This window comes from Chlamydotis macqueenii, chromosome 6 (genome assembly GCF_036417535.1).
Source record: "Chlamydotis macqueenii isolate bChlMac1 chromosome 6, bChlMac1.mat, whole genome shotgun sequence".
Taxonomy (NCBI): domain Eukaryota; kingdom Metazoa; phylum Chordata; class Aves; order Otidiformes; family Otididae; genus Chlamydotis; species Chlamydotis macqueenii.
Window position 1 is genome coordinate 12458469 of NC_141561.1, and position 17184 is coordinate 12475652.

At 44.8% G+C, this 17184-nt stretch overlaps 1 protein-coding gene across 1 annotated transcript in view; it reads left to right on the plus strand.

The window, feature by feature from the left end:
• The window catches only part of SEMA5B (semaphorin 5B), a 200455-nt gene that overhangs the window by 148904 nt on the left and 34367 nt on the right, over positions 1 to 17184 (plus strand). Inside the window, exons 13-15 of the mRNA XM_086750938.1 lie at positions 6819 to 6936; positions 12907 to 13088; positions 16216 to 16359. Of these exons, the coding sequence (XP_086607064.1) occupies positions 6819 to 6936; positions 12907 to 13088; positions 16216 to 16359 (444 nt within the window). The remainder of the gene's footprint in view (positions 1 to 6818; positions 6937 to 12906; positions 13089 to 16215; positions 16360 to 17184) is intronic.

Sequence of the window (17184 nt, forward strand, 5' to 3'; positions counted from 1 at the left end):
AGCATGTGTGGGTGATAAATTACACACGCACACAACACACGCACACTTCAGCTCCTCTGCCTCTGCCTCCAATATCAAATGCCAAAATACCAAACCTTGTCTGTCCAGATTAACTTCAACTGTAGCCCTTGCAGCGGTGGCACCTTGAAGCTGTAGCACCACTTCCCGAGTAGTGCCCCGCTCCACAAATAGCCCCATTAATTGCTCATGAAGTGCATGGCTACTTGTCTTGAGGAAAGGGCAGTAGCATCTGGCACAGAATATGCTGCATTCGCCAGCTAAGAAATGAAGCTGCTACTTTACCAGCGTCTGACTAAAGCAGCTCAGTTCCACTTGGCTTCTCTTCTCAGTGGGGAAAGATAATGGATTTGTACAGATCACTAACTCATCTCTGCAGTTTGAATTTTTAAAGGTATCAAAAATTAGGGGGATTGTTTGAAGGTCTGGTGCTTTTTTCCTTTCTAATCTTATTTTCTTAAGCCACGAACATCCTTTTGGTTCTTATTCTTCTCCTTTCATGCCATCTGGCTTTAGGGAAGACAGAAGTTCACTCTTCCTCACATGGGCTACTGAGGTTGTCAGTAATTATGATTTGGTTGGCTGGAAACTAATACGATTATTTGTTTAGTTCATCCCCTCTGCAGGTTGATAGCAATGGGACAGTAAGCTAACCTTGTCAGGAAATGTCTGTCTGCCAAACACAACCTCGTGCTTGTGACTAACAGACACAGCTAAACCCTCCTTATTGCTTGCAAAGGGCTGTTCTCTCAGAGTTAACTGCTTGCAGAGTGCAACAAACCAGTGTGAAATTCTGAGATCATCTTCCCCAACAAGAGCAAGGTGAATTCCTGTGCTACCCATGCTCCTGAGATGCTAAGCACAGGTGGGTGTACGTTGCTCAGTGCCTTGCAGGATCAGGCTTACACATGCACTGCACCAGTTGACAGCACTGTCTCTCTGTCTCTAATGAACTAACTGGTGATGCCCGTGGGAGTTTAAAGGACTAGGTGCAAAATGGCAGTCATTGTATCTCCCTGGCAAATGTGATGTTCACTGCAGGTTCCAAACTCATCAGTAAAAAAGCAGAACCCTCTCTTGGTGCAGTGGCAGGGTTTTGTGAGCAAACACAGTTTGGGAAGGGAGCTTCTTAGTCTTTGTGTCTAAAGCTGTGTCTCTGCAGACCATCATGTCCCGTCGCTCCATTACTATTTGTTTTCAGTCATCAAGAAGGAGTGAGAAAGAGGTAAATATAAAGAGAGAATGAGAGCTGGGAGAGCAAGCATGTCCTGGCAGATGAGAGGAGCAAAGTCCTTCAGTGTGAAGGCTCTGGATGACAGTTTTGTGGATTTGGTACAAAATGGCATGTTTGCATGTCTTCTGTCTGGTAGTGAGAGTGGAAAGAAGCTCAAGTAATTCTTTCCTTTGGTCTGTCAAAGCCTAATGCCTTGGGTCTGGTTCTACTGATTTGCTGATCCATTTATTAGGCAGTCTAAAGCTTTTTAGCTCTCGGGGGAAAAGACCAAAAGATTAAGTTATCTAGACCCAGTCCAAATTAAAGTGGGAATGAGAAACTTTTAACAGACATTTAAGCTTTAATAAAGATTCTGAAAGAAGAGTTCATTCAGGCTATTACAAAAAAAATTCCCAAATCCTTGTGTTGTTTAGATTACGAGATTGCTGCTGCCACTTTGCAATGCACCTTGGAACAGGCATTGTGTTTAGGAAGTCATTGTGCTCAATGGTCATTATTCTGTCTTTGCTCAAATCCAGCCCTCTCTTTAAGAGAAAGAAGAAAAAAAATTTTTTTTTTTTGTTTTTAAAAAAAGAAACACAGAAGCAGATCACGTCACTGGTGATACCTAGTTTTCAGTGTGTGGGTGAGCAGCTCCTATGCTTTTCTGAGCAGAAAGCTCCTGTCTGGTGATACACTTTATTACAGGATGCTGAGCAGTGCTTTCCAAAGCAGCTGAAGCTGTAGCTGCAGCAGCAATGTCACACAACCAGAGATGAGGAGCAGAGGTGGGATTAGGAGATGAGACAGGGCCTGACTGGGAATGTGCGAAGGGGAGATGCCTTCAGGGAACCCCTGGGATTGCACTGGGACAACTCCAGCTTCAATCCATTGACTGCCCCATTCATATTTTAGGAGGGATGAAGTTTGCCCAGAGGGGGGAAGGCACAGGATCCAGCCCCTCAGCCACACATGGAGGGCCCATGCCTCTGAGGTGCCTCCTGGTTCCCTACAGCTGCCTTTGGGTCCCCTTTGTCCTCCCTTCCCTATTCCTTTCCCCCGTTCCTCTGAGGAACGTGAGTGCAGGTGGAGATACTCACACAGCCTCATGCCCTGTGCATGTCTCCTACTAGGCCCTTGGGGCACAGGGAAATAAAAAGGTGCTATGATCTTTGTCCCCACATTGTGAGGTTGTGACTTTTCTTGAGGAGATCTTGGGCAGGAGCAACGAGTTGGAAGCAGAAGCTTTTTTACAGCAAACGCTATTAGTGAAGGCTCAGCACCACCAGGCTTCAAAGGCCCGGTAAAAACTTTTTTGGGTGACAGGTATGAGTTTCTGTTGACTTCAGTGGGCTGTGGATAGTGCCACGCTTGCAGAGTCTTAATCCTTTGTGTTATCCCCGATCACTGCTGTAGAAATGATTGCAGTAGCCAACAACAGGGAGGCTTACAGCTCCCAAACAGCAGGCAGCAGGTGAGCTTTTATGAGTAAGATCTTATTTTCATGCAAATGTCCTTGGTAAGTGAGAATAAGGAACCGGAGAAAAAAAAATGCCTTGAATAGGAGATACAAATGGAATTGTTTTTCAATTGAGCATTTTCAGTGTATGCCTTTATGCCTCAGATAAGACATTTATTGCGAGGCAATGAATTAAAGTGAATCACTGTTGATACTAATGCCCTGTCATAGTAAATCCAACCTCTTAGATATCTTTCAAGAGGTAGTCTCCTGAGTCCTCACCAAATGCACTATGATTAGTGCACGGCCAGAGGGAAACTGGGGTCATGGACCATGTGGTATCATCACTGTCTTACTTTCACAAGCATCCCATTTTGTGGGATTTCATTAACTAAGTCATTAGCATTAATATAGCCAGTGTTAACCTGGCACGCTCAGGTAGTCTTCTGGGATTACAGGTTCCCCGTACCTGTGGGAATTATGAGGGGAGACCACACCGTGTCCTTAGTTCTTGGGGCATTCCCAGCCTGCCACTGAGGAGATCTAGGTGTGGTTTTCACTGTATATATGCCATGAAATCTGGCCCCACTGAGCTAGTTGCAGAAGTCCCATTGACTCTGAAACATCAGAATTTCATTATGGCATGTAACCTCCTTTGTATCTTATTTCACAGTATTTACATACTGCCTTGTGTGACTTGGTCCCCCAGCCTGTGTTAGACTTTTTGGTGGTATCATAATACGAAGTGGTATTTATACATAAACATTTCAATTTATTTTGTGTTCTGAGCACAGGGAAATGCTGTGATATCTTTACATTTTCCACACCATGGTCCCTGATCTACCAAGAATGACATCACATTTCTGAAGTATTTGATCTGCGCGTACAAGTATGCATACATCTATTTGTCTTTTGGTGTGTGTTTACTGGTGTGGTTTTATCATTTAATGGCATAAATAGGGACATATATTCTAAAGATATTGTAAGGATATAAATTAGGGTGGATTTTGAAGTATTCACTTAAAGCATTTGCCAGAAATGTTGTTCTCTTGTAGTAATGCACATTGTAACGCTTTTCCTGCTTACAAAAGGGAAAAAAAAAATGGAGCAAATGGTGTGTAAGTAAATACCTTCCTCCTCACTCTTATGTGTATTGCTGTCAGCTGATATAATAGGTTTCTCACCAGAGTTGAGGCAGATGAGTGGGCTCTGAATCCTGAAGGGAGTCAGACAGCATAGCTATTTTGTTTTTAGATTTTAAATGGTTTTGAGGGCCTACCATCAGACAGGGAGCAGTCCCAGACTTTGATGGTTGTTAAATTACAGACTGTGCGTTTTGACAACCCGACAGAGCCTGGGCTAGATAGGAATTCATAGAATCATAGAATGATTTGGATTGAAAGGGACCTTAAAGATCATCTAGTTCCAACTGGATGGCATCTCTTCCCTCCAGTGTGGGAGGGAACAGCACCACACAGCTTGGTGTTGTTGGCGAACGTGCTAAGGGTGCACTCTATCCCACTGTCCATGTCGCCGACAAAGATGTTAAACAGGGCTGGTCCCAATACCAGCCCCTGAGGAACACCACTCATCACTGATCTCCACTTGGACATCGAGCTATTGCCCGCAACTCTCTGAGTGCGGCCATCCAGCCAATTCCTTATCCAGCAAGTGGTCCGTCTGTCAGATCCATGTCTCTTCAGTTCAGAGACAAGGATGTTGTGCAGGACAGCGTCAAATTCATTACACCTAGGATGCAGCATGCAGAGACAGCGTAGAGTGGGATGCCCATAGCTCCCTGCCAACAAGCACTGTGCCAGGCTTTTGCTGGGACCCAGCATCGTCGCCTTCTGGCGGCTCTGCAGCTCAGTTACTGATGGCCTGTCAGCTGGGGGTCAGTGGCGGCGGCAGGAGACCGGCCTGTGATTCATTGAGTGCACCGTTAGGGATCTGTAGCTCTCCGCTTTCAGCCAAGAGCAGCACACTAGCTACATGTCGTACATTATGATAGTGCCAGCAAAGTGGTCAGTGCCTAACCGGGATATATTGCAGCCTGTGGAGTGGCTGAGGGCTGCAGCACAGAACATATGGAGATTATTTCCTGAATTTATGCAGCACATGTTTTCCTATAAATTAAATTCGGAGAAAATGTGTATCATAATAGGGTGATGCTCACAACAGCCTTCCCTGTGAAGAATTACAATGACCTCTCTCAGCTCGCTGGGTGCCCAGTGAAATGGCTTCATGCAGCTGCAAACAATAGCATCTACATGGTGTCAGGGTCTGAAAGCCTGACCGAAAGGCTCTGTAACTAAAAGCAGGGGCTTTTTTTTTTCCCCACTCCCTGTTGCTTTGCTCATTCTTATTCTTCTCTCTCGAAACCGCCCAGTTTCCTCCTGAAGGGCCAAAGTTACCAAGCGAGTGGGCGTAATTAACTGGGTGCTGCCCTTGCTGAGGGGCTGCTTGATGGCAAGGGCAGCTCTGGAGGGGGAGGCAGCCCCACTTCATGGATGACAGTGGTGTGGGTTGCCCAAACAGCAGGATGGGAGTCCTTAGCGAGAACAATGAGCAAAGCAGCACATGTCCCTTCTGTGTCCTTGGGCTGAGGATCTCGAGTCATTTCTAGGCAAATATTTGATGTTCTGTTGCCTGGGGCTGGGACAAAATCATCTTTGCCTTTTCCTTGGCTGTGTTGAAGCAGCTGAAGGAAAAATGTAGTAGAGACAGTCATTGAAACTGCCTTCCTAAAGCATGAAAGATAGAGTTATGTTCCTTACAACTCAGTGTGTGAAATCTTTAGTAGAGGAAATGTCTTTCTGCAATGTAGGAGCAAACTGGAAACTCATAATTAAAATATAAATGTGTGTGTGTATATATGTCTCTAAAGCAATGGATACTAGACAGCAAAACAGTCCAGGGTTTGCTTTGGGGCAAGTCTCTATGGAGTCAGCACAGACTGAGAGTGTTTTCAGCTGTGCTTAGGGACTTGCTTTTTCATTTGTGGCTGATTACAGGCTAATAGGATTTCTAAGATTTTTGGAAGGGAACAGTTCACATCTCATTGCATTTGATTTTTTTTTTTTTGACATTTCATTTATCATACTGATACCTACACTTAGAATAATTTTTATTACTCTCCTGTTTAGCTTCTTGAACTGAATTTTTCCCCTTGGTCCCTTGCTGCTCTCTAATTGGCAGTTTTGAAATAATTTTGGACTTTTGGAAAGATCCTATCAGCCTTTTGTGTGATAGAAGAGAATGGCTCATTGGAATAAAAAAAATCATGTTGCAAATCTTTTTAGGTTTAGTCCTCTCTTTTTTGTCTTTCAGTAATACATGCGTGATGTGGCTTGTACTGTTAAAGTTTTCTTAATGAAAATTAACAATTTGAAAGCAGCTCATGGGAATAACCAATAAAGCCGAATTTTATTGATACAGACTAATTCTGTGACTGACCTTCTCTGTTTAGCAGCAGTGGTAACCCTAGTTATTTTTCTTCAGCAGCTCACATGTTGGGAACACACACTTAGCCTGTAAATATGGATTCAGGAGGGAAATGAATACAGCAGTGTTCAAAGCAGCCAAAAGCTTAGAAATAATGTTCTGCTGTGACTTTTCCAAACTGACATCTTGATGCTGGGATTATAAATGAAACCATTGTTCCAGCAAAGGCCAAGACTAATAGAAAGCCTTTATTACTGGTCCGTTGGCTAATTCTGCTTGTCTAACCCCTTTGGATGGACACAGTGTCAGAAAACATACTCACAGAGGTTGCTTTGTGTGAGATTTGGCCTGCTGAGTGATTACATGGGGGCACAAAGATATCTCAATGACAAGTGTTCTTTGACTAAAATTTGTAAAGTCATTTTCTTTCCGTAGGCCTTGGAGAGGAGTGAACTGATTTTTAATCTACAGCTTCTACGAGTGATATTTGCTTTGTGCCCTATCACCCTTCTATTCAGCCATTCTCTCCTTCCAAGCAGGTAAACCTCTGCTTAGAAGAAATTGTTTCTTCTGCTGAGCCTTGATGCAGTTGACAGCTGTCATATATGAGCACTATACTTGAATACGTGTCTTTAGAGCTAGACAGACTTAAAGAGCTTTACTCTTTTCTCTTTGCGCATGCAGGGAATGCCTAGGAGCCAGAGACCCCTATTGCGGCTGGGATAACAAGCAGAAGCGATGCACCACCATTGAGGACAGCTCCAACATGAGCCTGTGGACTCAAAATATTACTGAGTGCCCAGTAAGTGGAAGGAGTGGAAGTATTTTTTATATACTGGTGTGTGAGTGTGCGTGTATGTGTAGAAGAGAGAGGGGAAGTGAGTGTGTGGCAGCCTGATGAGGACCAGCTATTGGGGGAGCATGGAGAGCCCAGTAGCATACACTAGTAGCTTTGCACAGCCTCTTGTTTAGAACAGAGACACCCCAAATATATTTGTTTGCTCCAAAAGAGGGATCTCAAAGCAAGCATTCAGGCCTCCTCATGCACACCTAGGCCTTGGGCAAAGAAGATTGGATTATGCTATTGGGTTACTGCTAAGAGCCATGTAAGCTTCAGATGAAACTTGGGCTTTCTCGGGGCTGCTCCACTGCCTGCACCATTTCTGTGGCTTCCCTGCAGTCTGGGGAAATCAGAATAGCTGACTACAGTGTCCTTAGGCAGCATTCAGTTAATTTTCCTCTTGGATCCCTGAGCTGGGCCCAGGAGACAACACTGCTAGTAGTGCACTGGCAGGAAGAGGTGTCTAGAGAGCAGCAGAGAAACAGGGCATGCATGGATGGTTTGCAGAGGGAACAAAAACGTACAGTATGTACTAGAGAACCCAAGGGAAGGGGAGATGAGGCACCCAAGAGAGGGAGTATGAGACACAAAGTGTTGGGTTCTAGCCTCACTTTAGCAGACCAAAGACCAAATCTATGTGATATTGCAAGGAGGTGGTCTTCTTTCATTGCCCGGGTCTTCATCAGATGCAGCAGTTATAAAAAAAAGTGTTTCTGCTTGAATCAGTTTGAGTTGGCTCTCCAGCTCCTTTCCCACCCTCCTCTGATGACAACATCCAGTTCCTGGCTGTGATCCCCAGAAACTGTCTGGTCAAATTTAATTCCTGCTGCTTGAACTATACCTGCAAGGTGGCTGGGAAGGAAAACCAGTCTTGTTAAACAAATTGAGGGGGAGGGGAGAGAAATCCTCATTAGTGTCCATCATTATTATCTAACGTCAATTAACATGTTAATACTTCTAAGTCCTGTAGATAGAGAGGACTGGATGGTTTGTATCTTCAGTATGCTATTTCTGTCTGGAGGTGCTGGGATGTTTATTCCCCTTATCTTCCTTACTTCTCAGATATTTTCCCAGGCAATATTAGTCATTACTTCAATCCATCCTTAGCTTGGCAGGCTTAAGTTTTTCACTGCTGGATTCAGAGGCTTGTGTGTTTCTAACGCTCCTGTGTTGAACTGGGATGCAGTGCTTCTTGATTGCCCATGCTGTTATCTCGCCACTGCTTAATGCCTGTGTCTGTTGATAGGTGTGTGAGGTGTTAATCCTCTAGTTTGAACGCGTCTGCTGTGGTGCACACTAGGGAACAGGCTACTCCAGATCATTGTTTCAAGGTCGTAAAAATCCAGTGCAGCATATTCAGAAGCTTTGTCTGTTCTTGGGGTGCTAGTTTTACATTTGTTTTAGTATTTCCACTCTAGGTTATTTTCCGTTTAGGTGCTCTGATTCTGCTGCATACATCAGCCTTGTGCTCTTCTTGTGTCAAGCTGTTGAAAATCCACATGCAAGTGCTTTCTTTTTCTTTTTCCTCTGCCTTTTGCTGGAATGAATTCACCTCTGGTGTGGAGAGAGATGGCTCATTTAAGCACCTACATCAGCAATATCCAAATATTTCCTTGTGATCAGTACAGGGTCAAGGTTGTGGCCAACAGGGGCGAGAGTCTAGGGCAGCATGTGCAAATTGCCACTGGAAAGGTAGGGAACTGCAGTGACCCAATGTCAAATTTCACTGTTGAAAAAGGCCTGTCTGGGAGTTTAGTTGGATGAGTTACTGTCTTAAGAAGCACTGGCTTTTCTCACTCCACTTTCCTGGGCTGAGCACCAGGCACTCAGCTGTGCTGGTACAGCTGTATGTGAGATCACACTCGAGTGTGACATGGTGCAGATTAAAAGCACCCCTCCCAAATAAACTTTTCCTAACCCAGATAATGTCAGAGAGTTCTTTTGCAGCCTAGCCCACAAACAGATGTCCTGGCACAGCTGAGAGCTGGGCATGCAGAAACTTTTAAAGCCAGAACTGGCATATTATTGAATTATATACTACAGGGGCCAGGCATTTGTGTGAGTCAACCACAACACTAACACAACTTGACTGCTGCTCTTGTGCAAACATGCTTGTTCACAGCTAGTCTGAACATCTTTGTACAGGACTACATCGTACCACAGATTCCCACTCTCCAGCTTTAATTTTAAGGGACTTTAGAATGAAGGGTTAATCGTACAGTGTTAACATAGTGCCTTGGGCAATGGTTAATATATGTTATTAGCAGGGAACACCCAGAACCTCCTAAAGGTTTGCTGCTAAGGTTGCAATATTAAGAAATGATAGGGCACAAATTGCACATGCTGCTCTTCTTTCCACTGTATGTGCGTGTATCATATCAGGGAGTTCTGAATACATGATTACATGCTCTTTCTTTCTTCTTGGGCTTGGGAGAAGGGAGTGAGATGCTTTTTGGTTTTAGGAAAACTGAAAAAAAAGCCACATCTTACTTTATAATATCTTACTGATGCCAACATGAGCCACCAGCAGGAAAGGGACTTCAGATTTGGCTAACAAACTCCATTAGCGGAGCTCATGGGGTCACTGTTGATGGTGGTTGGCAAGTCAGGAATTGAGTATTCCCAATGAACTGTACAGTCCTCCTTATCCCAAGCCAAATGATGCTCTTCCTCACAGGTTTTCATCCCAGTCCCAGGGATCCATGTGTCCAGAAAACCCCTATCACAGTCATCTAGCATCTGCTCCATGCTACCCCATTTTCTTGCCAATCAGTGCCAGTGTCCCCACTCCTTTTTTCGGATGCCTAGCAGACTTCTGCTTCCAATTCATGTGGGCTTAGCTACTCAGAGCTGCAGTGTCTGCGATAATTCTGCTCTGGCCCACGCTGGAGCATGCCCAGTACAAAGAGAGGACTTAAGGTGCCAAGATAAAAATCTATGAGTCTCTGAAAACTGTGAATTCTCCTCCCCACCTCCCAAGGAGTTTATACCCTAGACAGATCTGAATTGCTTTTCATGGAAATTGCAAAAAAAGGTGTTACAATGGTATAAAGTTCAGTTCTTTGCTCTGAACACTAGCTTGTTTCAAGGAAAAGTTTGCTACTTATGAACATTCTTTCTCCCTAGATTTGATTTTAGAAATGTTTGAAATATTTTGACTGAAACTTTGGAAGAATTTTCAGCTTCTGTTGAACAGCCAACAGAGAAACTTCCAGCTGAAATAATTAAATCTTGGCAAAGTTATAAGCAGTTGACATCTGAATCCTAAGGGGAAGCATAGATGAATTGAAAGAACAAGGAATGCTTTTAGCCTTATCCATAATATCAGAATAAACGTTGAAGATACCCTGGTAGCAGGGGGTAGGAATGTTCAATCTGAATTTTTAGATCCTGCATTTGAGCCTTTAAATGGTACAAGGAAGAAACGAGAAGGTGATGCCTTTGCTGGGAGTATGGCAGTTTATAAAATATGAGAACTCTGGAATTGGTAATATAGGGGGTGAGAGAATGGCATTTGATCACATGTGTTTTTAAAGATGTCCTCTCCGTCTGATGGGCACTGTGTTGGCTACAAAGAATTTGCCTTGTAAAGATATTCCTGAAAAAGATCAATGTGTATGTGTTTTTATCCCGCTTCCCAAGTTTGCTCTTTTAAAGATATTTTTAATGAATTTAAAGATGGAATAATAATCCATATGTAATTTCTTAAGTATAAAAACTTCCCACACTCACAACGTGACATGTTTATAAATCTCAGCATTTCAATTATGGCTGCTTATTTGTTTAATTTTTGGGTTGCTTCCCAGTATCACTTATGAGCCAATAATTATTTGTCAGCTTTTTTTTTTTTTAATTGAAGCCACAGGCCATATCATACCATTGATTTCTGAACAGAACTCCCTGCTGGAATCAGTAAGGTTTTCTGGCTCAAAAATGAACAGAAATGAACCAATACTTGGATTATGACTTTTGTAAGGCAGGAGGAAGAAGGAGATAAAAATCTAGTATTAAATATCTCAAAGTAGTTCTTATGGTTTTTTTTCCCCCCTGACTTTTAGCAACCAAACTCTATTGATTTTTGACTGCATGCATGTTTAAAACAACAAACTCAACAACAACAACAAAACTCTGTTCTCTTCTCTGGCATCTTGCCTTGTAACCTGCAGCCCAGAGCAAATTTTTTACGAGAACATGATAATCTATTGCAAACAAAGGTTTACAACAGATGCTTGAAACTCCCCGACTGCAGCCTGACGAGCGCAGTAACAGATCTAAATTACTTCCATGCCACTGCTGCATATTTTCAATGGTGCTGTAGATGGGTGAGAGGGGAAAGTGGCAGCCCACCAGAGGTGCATTGTGAGTGTTTAATGCAGTGCCAGACTTGGAGAATAAGGACAGAGCAGCCTGTTTCAGAGGATGAGTGTTTGAAAGCACTTCTCCCGTGGCTGTGGTTTGTGGCTCCTGAGTAGACTTGCAGCCTCTCCGTGCCTCAGTTTCCCTGTCTGTACAACAGGAGGAATGATTTCCCCCTGGGGTGGCCCAGGGGACTGATCCTGCTGACTGCAGAGCTCAGTGAAGCATGGCACAGCGGGGTTTGTCGGGGTGGCTGGCTCAGATTTGAGGCCAAAGCTGCTGAGCATCCCATCACCCCATGGGTGACACCAGTGGAGATGAGCCATCTGTGCCATCCTGCCTGCAAGGCCCTGCGGTTTGGGACATGGGGTGGGGAGGATGGGAGGAGCCACTGGGGGAGAGTGCATCACGGTGCTGTGCTGTAGCAAGGAAATAGCTGTGCCTGGGCAGGGCCAGCATGGATGGCAGCATGGGAAGGCAGGGCAGGGGTGTTCAGGGCAGCCTCCCAGACTTGGTCCTGGAGTTGCTGGGCTTTGCAGAAGTGGTGGAGTGGGCCTGAGAAGGCAGTGGTGGCCTGGGAGCGATCCTGGGAGAGGCAGGCAGCACTTGTCTGCTCCAGATCAGCCTGGGCTGTGAGGGCCCCAGCAGCTTGTTCCCCCAGCCCTCGGCTCGGGACTCGCCTGGCAGCACTGATTACAACAAGGCACAGGGGAATGAGCTGTTACACCTCATCTCCTGGAAAGTCTTCCCCAGTCCTGGTATGAAATAGTTCTGCTTCTTATGCTTTTGCTCTGCCAGGACTACCCTATTGTTACTTCTTCATTGCAGTGCACAGGGAGCTCAAGCCCCAGCCTGTTTGGGACTGTACAGGCATGAAGGAAAGGGCAGAGCAAAGACACAGCAGTGTGGTCTGGTCTATAAATGCTTGAGATGAATTCTTGCTTTTTAGCCCACTACGTAATCCTCAGCAGTAATTCTAGTCACCACCATCTCCTTCACTTCCTATCCTTTACTCAGCCATTCAGGCTACAGCTCTGTTTAGAAAGGGAGCCAGTTCTCACTGTGTGTTTGGACACGGCCAGACTCAAGGGGCCCGGGGGCCAAACTCAGCAAGGCCTTGGTCTCAGCTGGTCACTATGGTTATACGGACTCTAGGAAGATATTCTGCAGGAGCAGTCCCAAGCACTGCAGAGGCAGCAGCATAATGGAGTGAGGACAGTCAGTGCTGGCCCTTGTGTTGCTTGAAAGGCTGAAGCTGTGCAGTGTGGAACGAGGGAGCATGGTGGTTTTGTGGTGTGGCAGGTGGATGCTTGTGCCTGGTGTGGTGCTGGGTGGGTCGGCTCGGGTGCCTGTGCACACACGTTTAGGTATGTGGGGTGGAATTTGGAGGGTAAATATTGATGCAGCATGGTCTGAAAACAACCCTCTGTTTTGAACCCTGTGCTCGCAAGCACAGACAGCTCCCATCTAAGCTGCGTCCTAATCCCACTGGCAGCTTTGTCTGGCATTTCTATTGTGGAGTTGTCTCCAGAAATGTAAAATTGCTCTTAATGACCTTTTTTCTTTTAAAATTAGGTGAAAAACCTGACAACAAATGGAAGACTGGGGCCTTGGTCCCCATGGCAACCATGTGAGCATTCGGATGGGGACAGCACAGGCTCCTGTATGTGTAGGTCACGTTCATGTGACAGCCCTCGTCCTCGCTGCGGAGGTCGTGGCTGCGAAGGGGCCAGGATTGAGGTCGCAAATTGCTCAAGGTACCTCAGCATCTTTGTGATTTTTAGAAAGGGAACAAGAGTTGTGCTTGTCCACAGGTTAGCACCTTCCTTGTGTTTTTCCAACCAAGTTGTTGTATCCCAACCAAACTGAGGTATATGAGGTCCAGCTTGAAGTCAGTGAAAAATGAAGGCACCCAAGGGCTCTGAGAGAAGGGCCTTCAGCCAGGGCTCTTGGAAAATGAACACCCCAAATTACTGTACACATTAACCTTTCCCGCATTGTGCCTTGGTTTCCCTCAACTGTAGAGTGAGTAGTGACCCATCAGGAGGAGGTGAGTAAGGCAAAGGTACTTGTTAGCCAACTGAACAGCAGTAAGTTAAAAAAATCCTGTAAGCTCATAATTTTTTTGAGTTTGGATTCCGAGGTTGCATTGCCAAAAGCAAGCAGAGCTCCTTCAGAGCAGTGCTTGTAAAGACAGGGCCTAGCCTAGCTCCGAGCAAGGCTTGTTTGCCTTGTTTTGCGAGTCTGTGAACTGTCTGCAGCACGTTGGCTAGGTGAAAGCAAGAGATCGTTGTCTGGCAGCCAGCGGCGCTTAGGAGGCATGCCTCATGCCTGCCGGGGACAGCATTTAAACAACGCGTGTAGCTCAGCTTATGTTGAAGTGCTGCCTTTCCAGGGAAGCCTGAAGCTCATGCTTGAGCAATATGGAAGCTAAATGTCCTCCAGCTGGGTACCCAAACATAGCCATGGTGTTTGTGTCCGTGTTACCCTTCCACCCTTGGAATACGTCATGTCATGACTCAAGGAAAGACGATACAATAGTGTAAGCACTACTTAACCAGGGTGGGGCCAGCCAATATTTTGGTAAATATTGGGTCAATACAGTTTTTATCTACTTTATCTTCTCCATAAACATTCATTCCATTAAGGACAGCTGTCTCTTGACTCCTCCCTGGAAACTAGTGCTAGTCTTGGCACAAAAAATTCAGCAATACTCATATTTTAACTGACATCTCTGCTTCCAGTTGTGGGCTGTGCTGCCCAAAGGGCATGCAGTCATTCCTGCTCATGCTACCACTGGGCTGAGCGGAGCCTTCCCCAGGCAGGCTTTTGCTGTCAGTGGCAAATGGAAAGCATGCCAGTGGGATGGGTTTCTCAGCGCTGCTCTGACAGCAAAAGAGGCAGGAGCAGCTTCTAAGAAGGGGATAAAAAATAGATTATTCAGTCTTAAGACATAGGAAAACAGCATGGTTTGAAAAATAGGGACATCTGGTCATCCTACATCCGCCTCAGCCCTCAAATTTCCTTTAATTGACTTCATATGGCATTGCAAAGAGGGAGCAGGATGCTTAAAAATGAGTTCTATTAGAAAGCTAGAGATCTGAAAATGGAAGGTGTCTTTATTTCTGTTAAAAATCCTGAAACACAAATAGATGCTGAGAATTGGGGTTTTTTTAAATAAATTTTTAGTGGAAATTACTTTCCCTTTTTTTTTTTGCTGCAGTAACAGCAGCCTTCCATTTGATTTTTTCTTTTTGTGATTTTACATATAATCTTTCTTTTGGGTTAAGGAGTAGGGAGGTAGTAGATGGGCTAAAACATGGCAGAATAAGATGGAATAGTAGGATTTTTGTATACATTTCTTGTTCTTTGACCTTGTTTGGGACGGGAGGTGGGAAGGGAAGGAGGGAGAGGGATGAGAGAACAAGAGGAGGAGGGGAGAAATATCTAACAGGGTTCTGAAATAAAGCTGCCAAAAACAGGCAAGAGTTGGTAACAAATACAAAAAACTGTGAAGGGCAATGTGGGTTTTAACTTTCATCCTCTGCCCTGATTGGTGCTATGCCAGAAAATATTTCTTGCCAGCAGTGTTATTAGTTCAGTAAATGCTTTGAAAATTAACATCTGTTTTGAGCTTAGCTTTCAAGAACCAGAGAGCACCTGAGTTGTTTTTTGACTAGACTTCTTAGAAAGGTTTTCTTTATTAAAAAAAAAAAAAACCAAACAAATGAGATTTTTTGGGCTTAAGGCAGCGAACTGTCAAGATCAGGCAGTTCTGTAAGATAAAGTGTTGCCACTGGCTCCATACGAAATGAAACCTGCAGCACGGAGGAGATGAGATACAGTTCCTCATCTCCTGCTCCAAGGTTCAGTAGTGCTGCCAAATCAGAGGAAGGTGAGCTTTAATACATGCAAGATTTTAAAGATGAAAATGTTGGCTTCTGTGGCACATGGTTGGGTTACCACGTGGCAGCAGCATTGCAGGAACTGGCCACTGGCACGTGCTCAGCCTGCCGCAGGAACGAGGCACGGAGCAGGCACCATCTCTGTCGCTGAGGTGTGAACTACGGGGTTTTACATCACGTTTGCTTCAGGCTGAGTTACCACTGCTCAGCAGAGATATGATCACTCATTAAACCGTGAAACTCGATCCTGCTTCTGAGCTCTTAATTGCATTCTGGTTTCTACAGATTTAAGGTCACACTACAGTGACGTCTGCAGGTGGCCGTGAAAGCTAGAAGCAATTATTGTTATTTTTAATGAAATTTGAGATTTCCGCTTAACAGGATTCGATGCTGAAGGCTTTAGGAAAACATCAAATATTACAAGGTTTGTGATAAAACCATGGGAGCTGGCAGTAGTATTGCTGTAAGAGATTTAAAGCATCAGTACCTACTGAATTAGCGGAGGGTAGGTTTTTTTTATGTTCTTTGGCACAATTGGCATTCATAAGCCTCAAAACCTGCACTCTATGTAGAAGAGTCCAGGAGATGCAACTTTGGGATCAACCATTGGCTTAGAAAAGGGGGGGCTATGAGACATGGGGGAGATAATGGGGCAACAGTCAGTGAGAGTTATAGCCACCGTTGCCCAGCAGATCCTAGGAGGCATTTTCAGAATCATCCAGCATTGGCTTCATTCTCTTCCTTTCCAATTCTTAGAGACTTCAATGGGAGGAAAGTTAGGCCAATGATAAGCACTTTTGAAACTCCCTTTTCCAGGTCTCTGCTGATGCAAAGTCTGGCTGAAATGAATAATCTCTTCTCCAATGAGTTCAACAATTGCCCCGTCAGTGCCTTATGTATTTTGTTGTTAGGTATGGCATGGTATAGGCAGACCATTAGGTTACCTCCATTCTCTGTTCTCCCTCACCTCCTTTGTTAGAAACGGCGCTTGGACACCCTGGTCTTCCTGGGCCCCGTGTAGCACCTCCTGTGGGATTGGCTTTCAGGTCCGCCAGCGATCCTGCAGCAACCCCGCTCCACGGTACGGGGGCAGGGTCTGCGTTGGACAGAGCAGGGAAGAAAGGTAAGAGGTCTCCACAACGCCACGTGTTCACTTCTGTGGTTATAATACTGGTAGCGGGAAGTGGTGCCTCTTACATGAATGCAGATTGAGGTGGTTTGGCTGAATGCACAAAGTGGAAGGAATTCCAGAGCCTAGGAAGGATGAGGTTGGTCACATGCATGGCCACTGTCTTTCAATGAGCCTGTGGCCATCAGAGACTTCAGAGCTGCCTCCCCTCTCAAGCAGGACCTTTCAGACCTTCTCACGTATTCCTGTCTCCCAAACAGAGGGCTGACCTCTTCAACAAAAAGAGAAGCTGTGCCTGATTTTAGCAGTGTAGAGTTTATGGATACAGTTAACTGTACTGATTCGTCCCTGAGGAGGCAGTTGAATGTGTGCAGCTTCCATTGCCGATTGCACCGTTCCTAACTCCCTATTAATGATGCTGATGCACCAAAAGAAGTTCAAGACAGAATACAACTTAACTCACAGATTTAGGGTTGAGTTTTTACTGGTCTTAGGATCAGAAAAATATCCTTTTTTTCCCCTCTAAACTAAGCAAATTTCATGCAAAACCATTAAAAACCAATAATTTTTGAACCTACAGAGCCATTTACACTACTACATTTCTTCAAGCCCAGCCCTTCATTAAATACATGCTCCAAGGCATCCCAATTTGGTTTCCAGATTTGACATTTCATTAAAGGCCACCTCTGCTTGACAATAGGCTGTTGCTGGTCCCTTGAGTGGTCACTTAAAACATATCTTCCTGCATTTCTCAGAATACAAAGGGCGAATCATTTAACTTCCTTGATTCTGGACATTTAAATGTTTGGTTTGATTTGT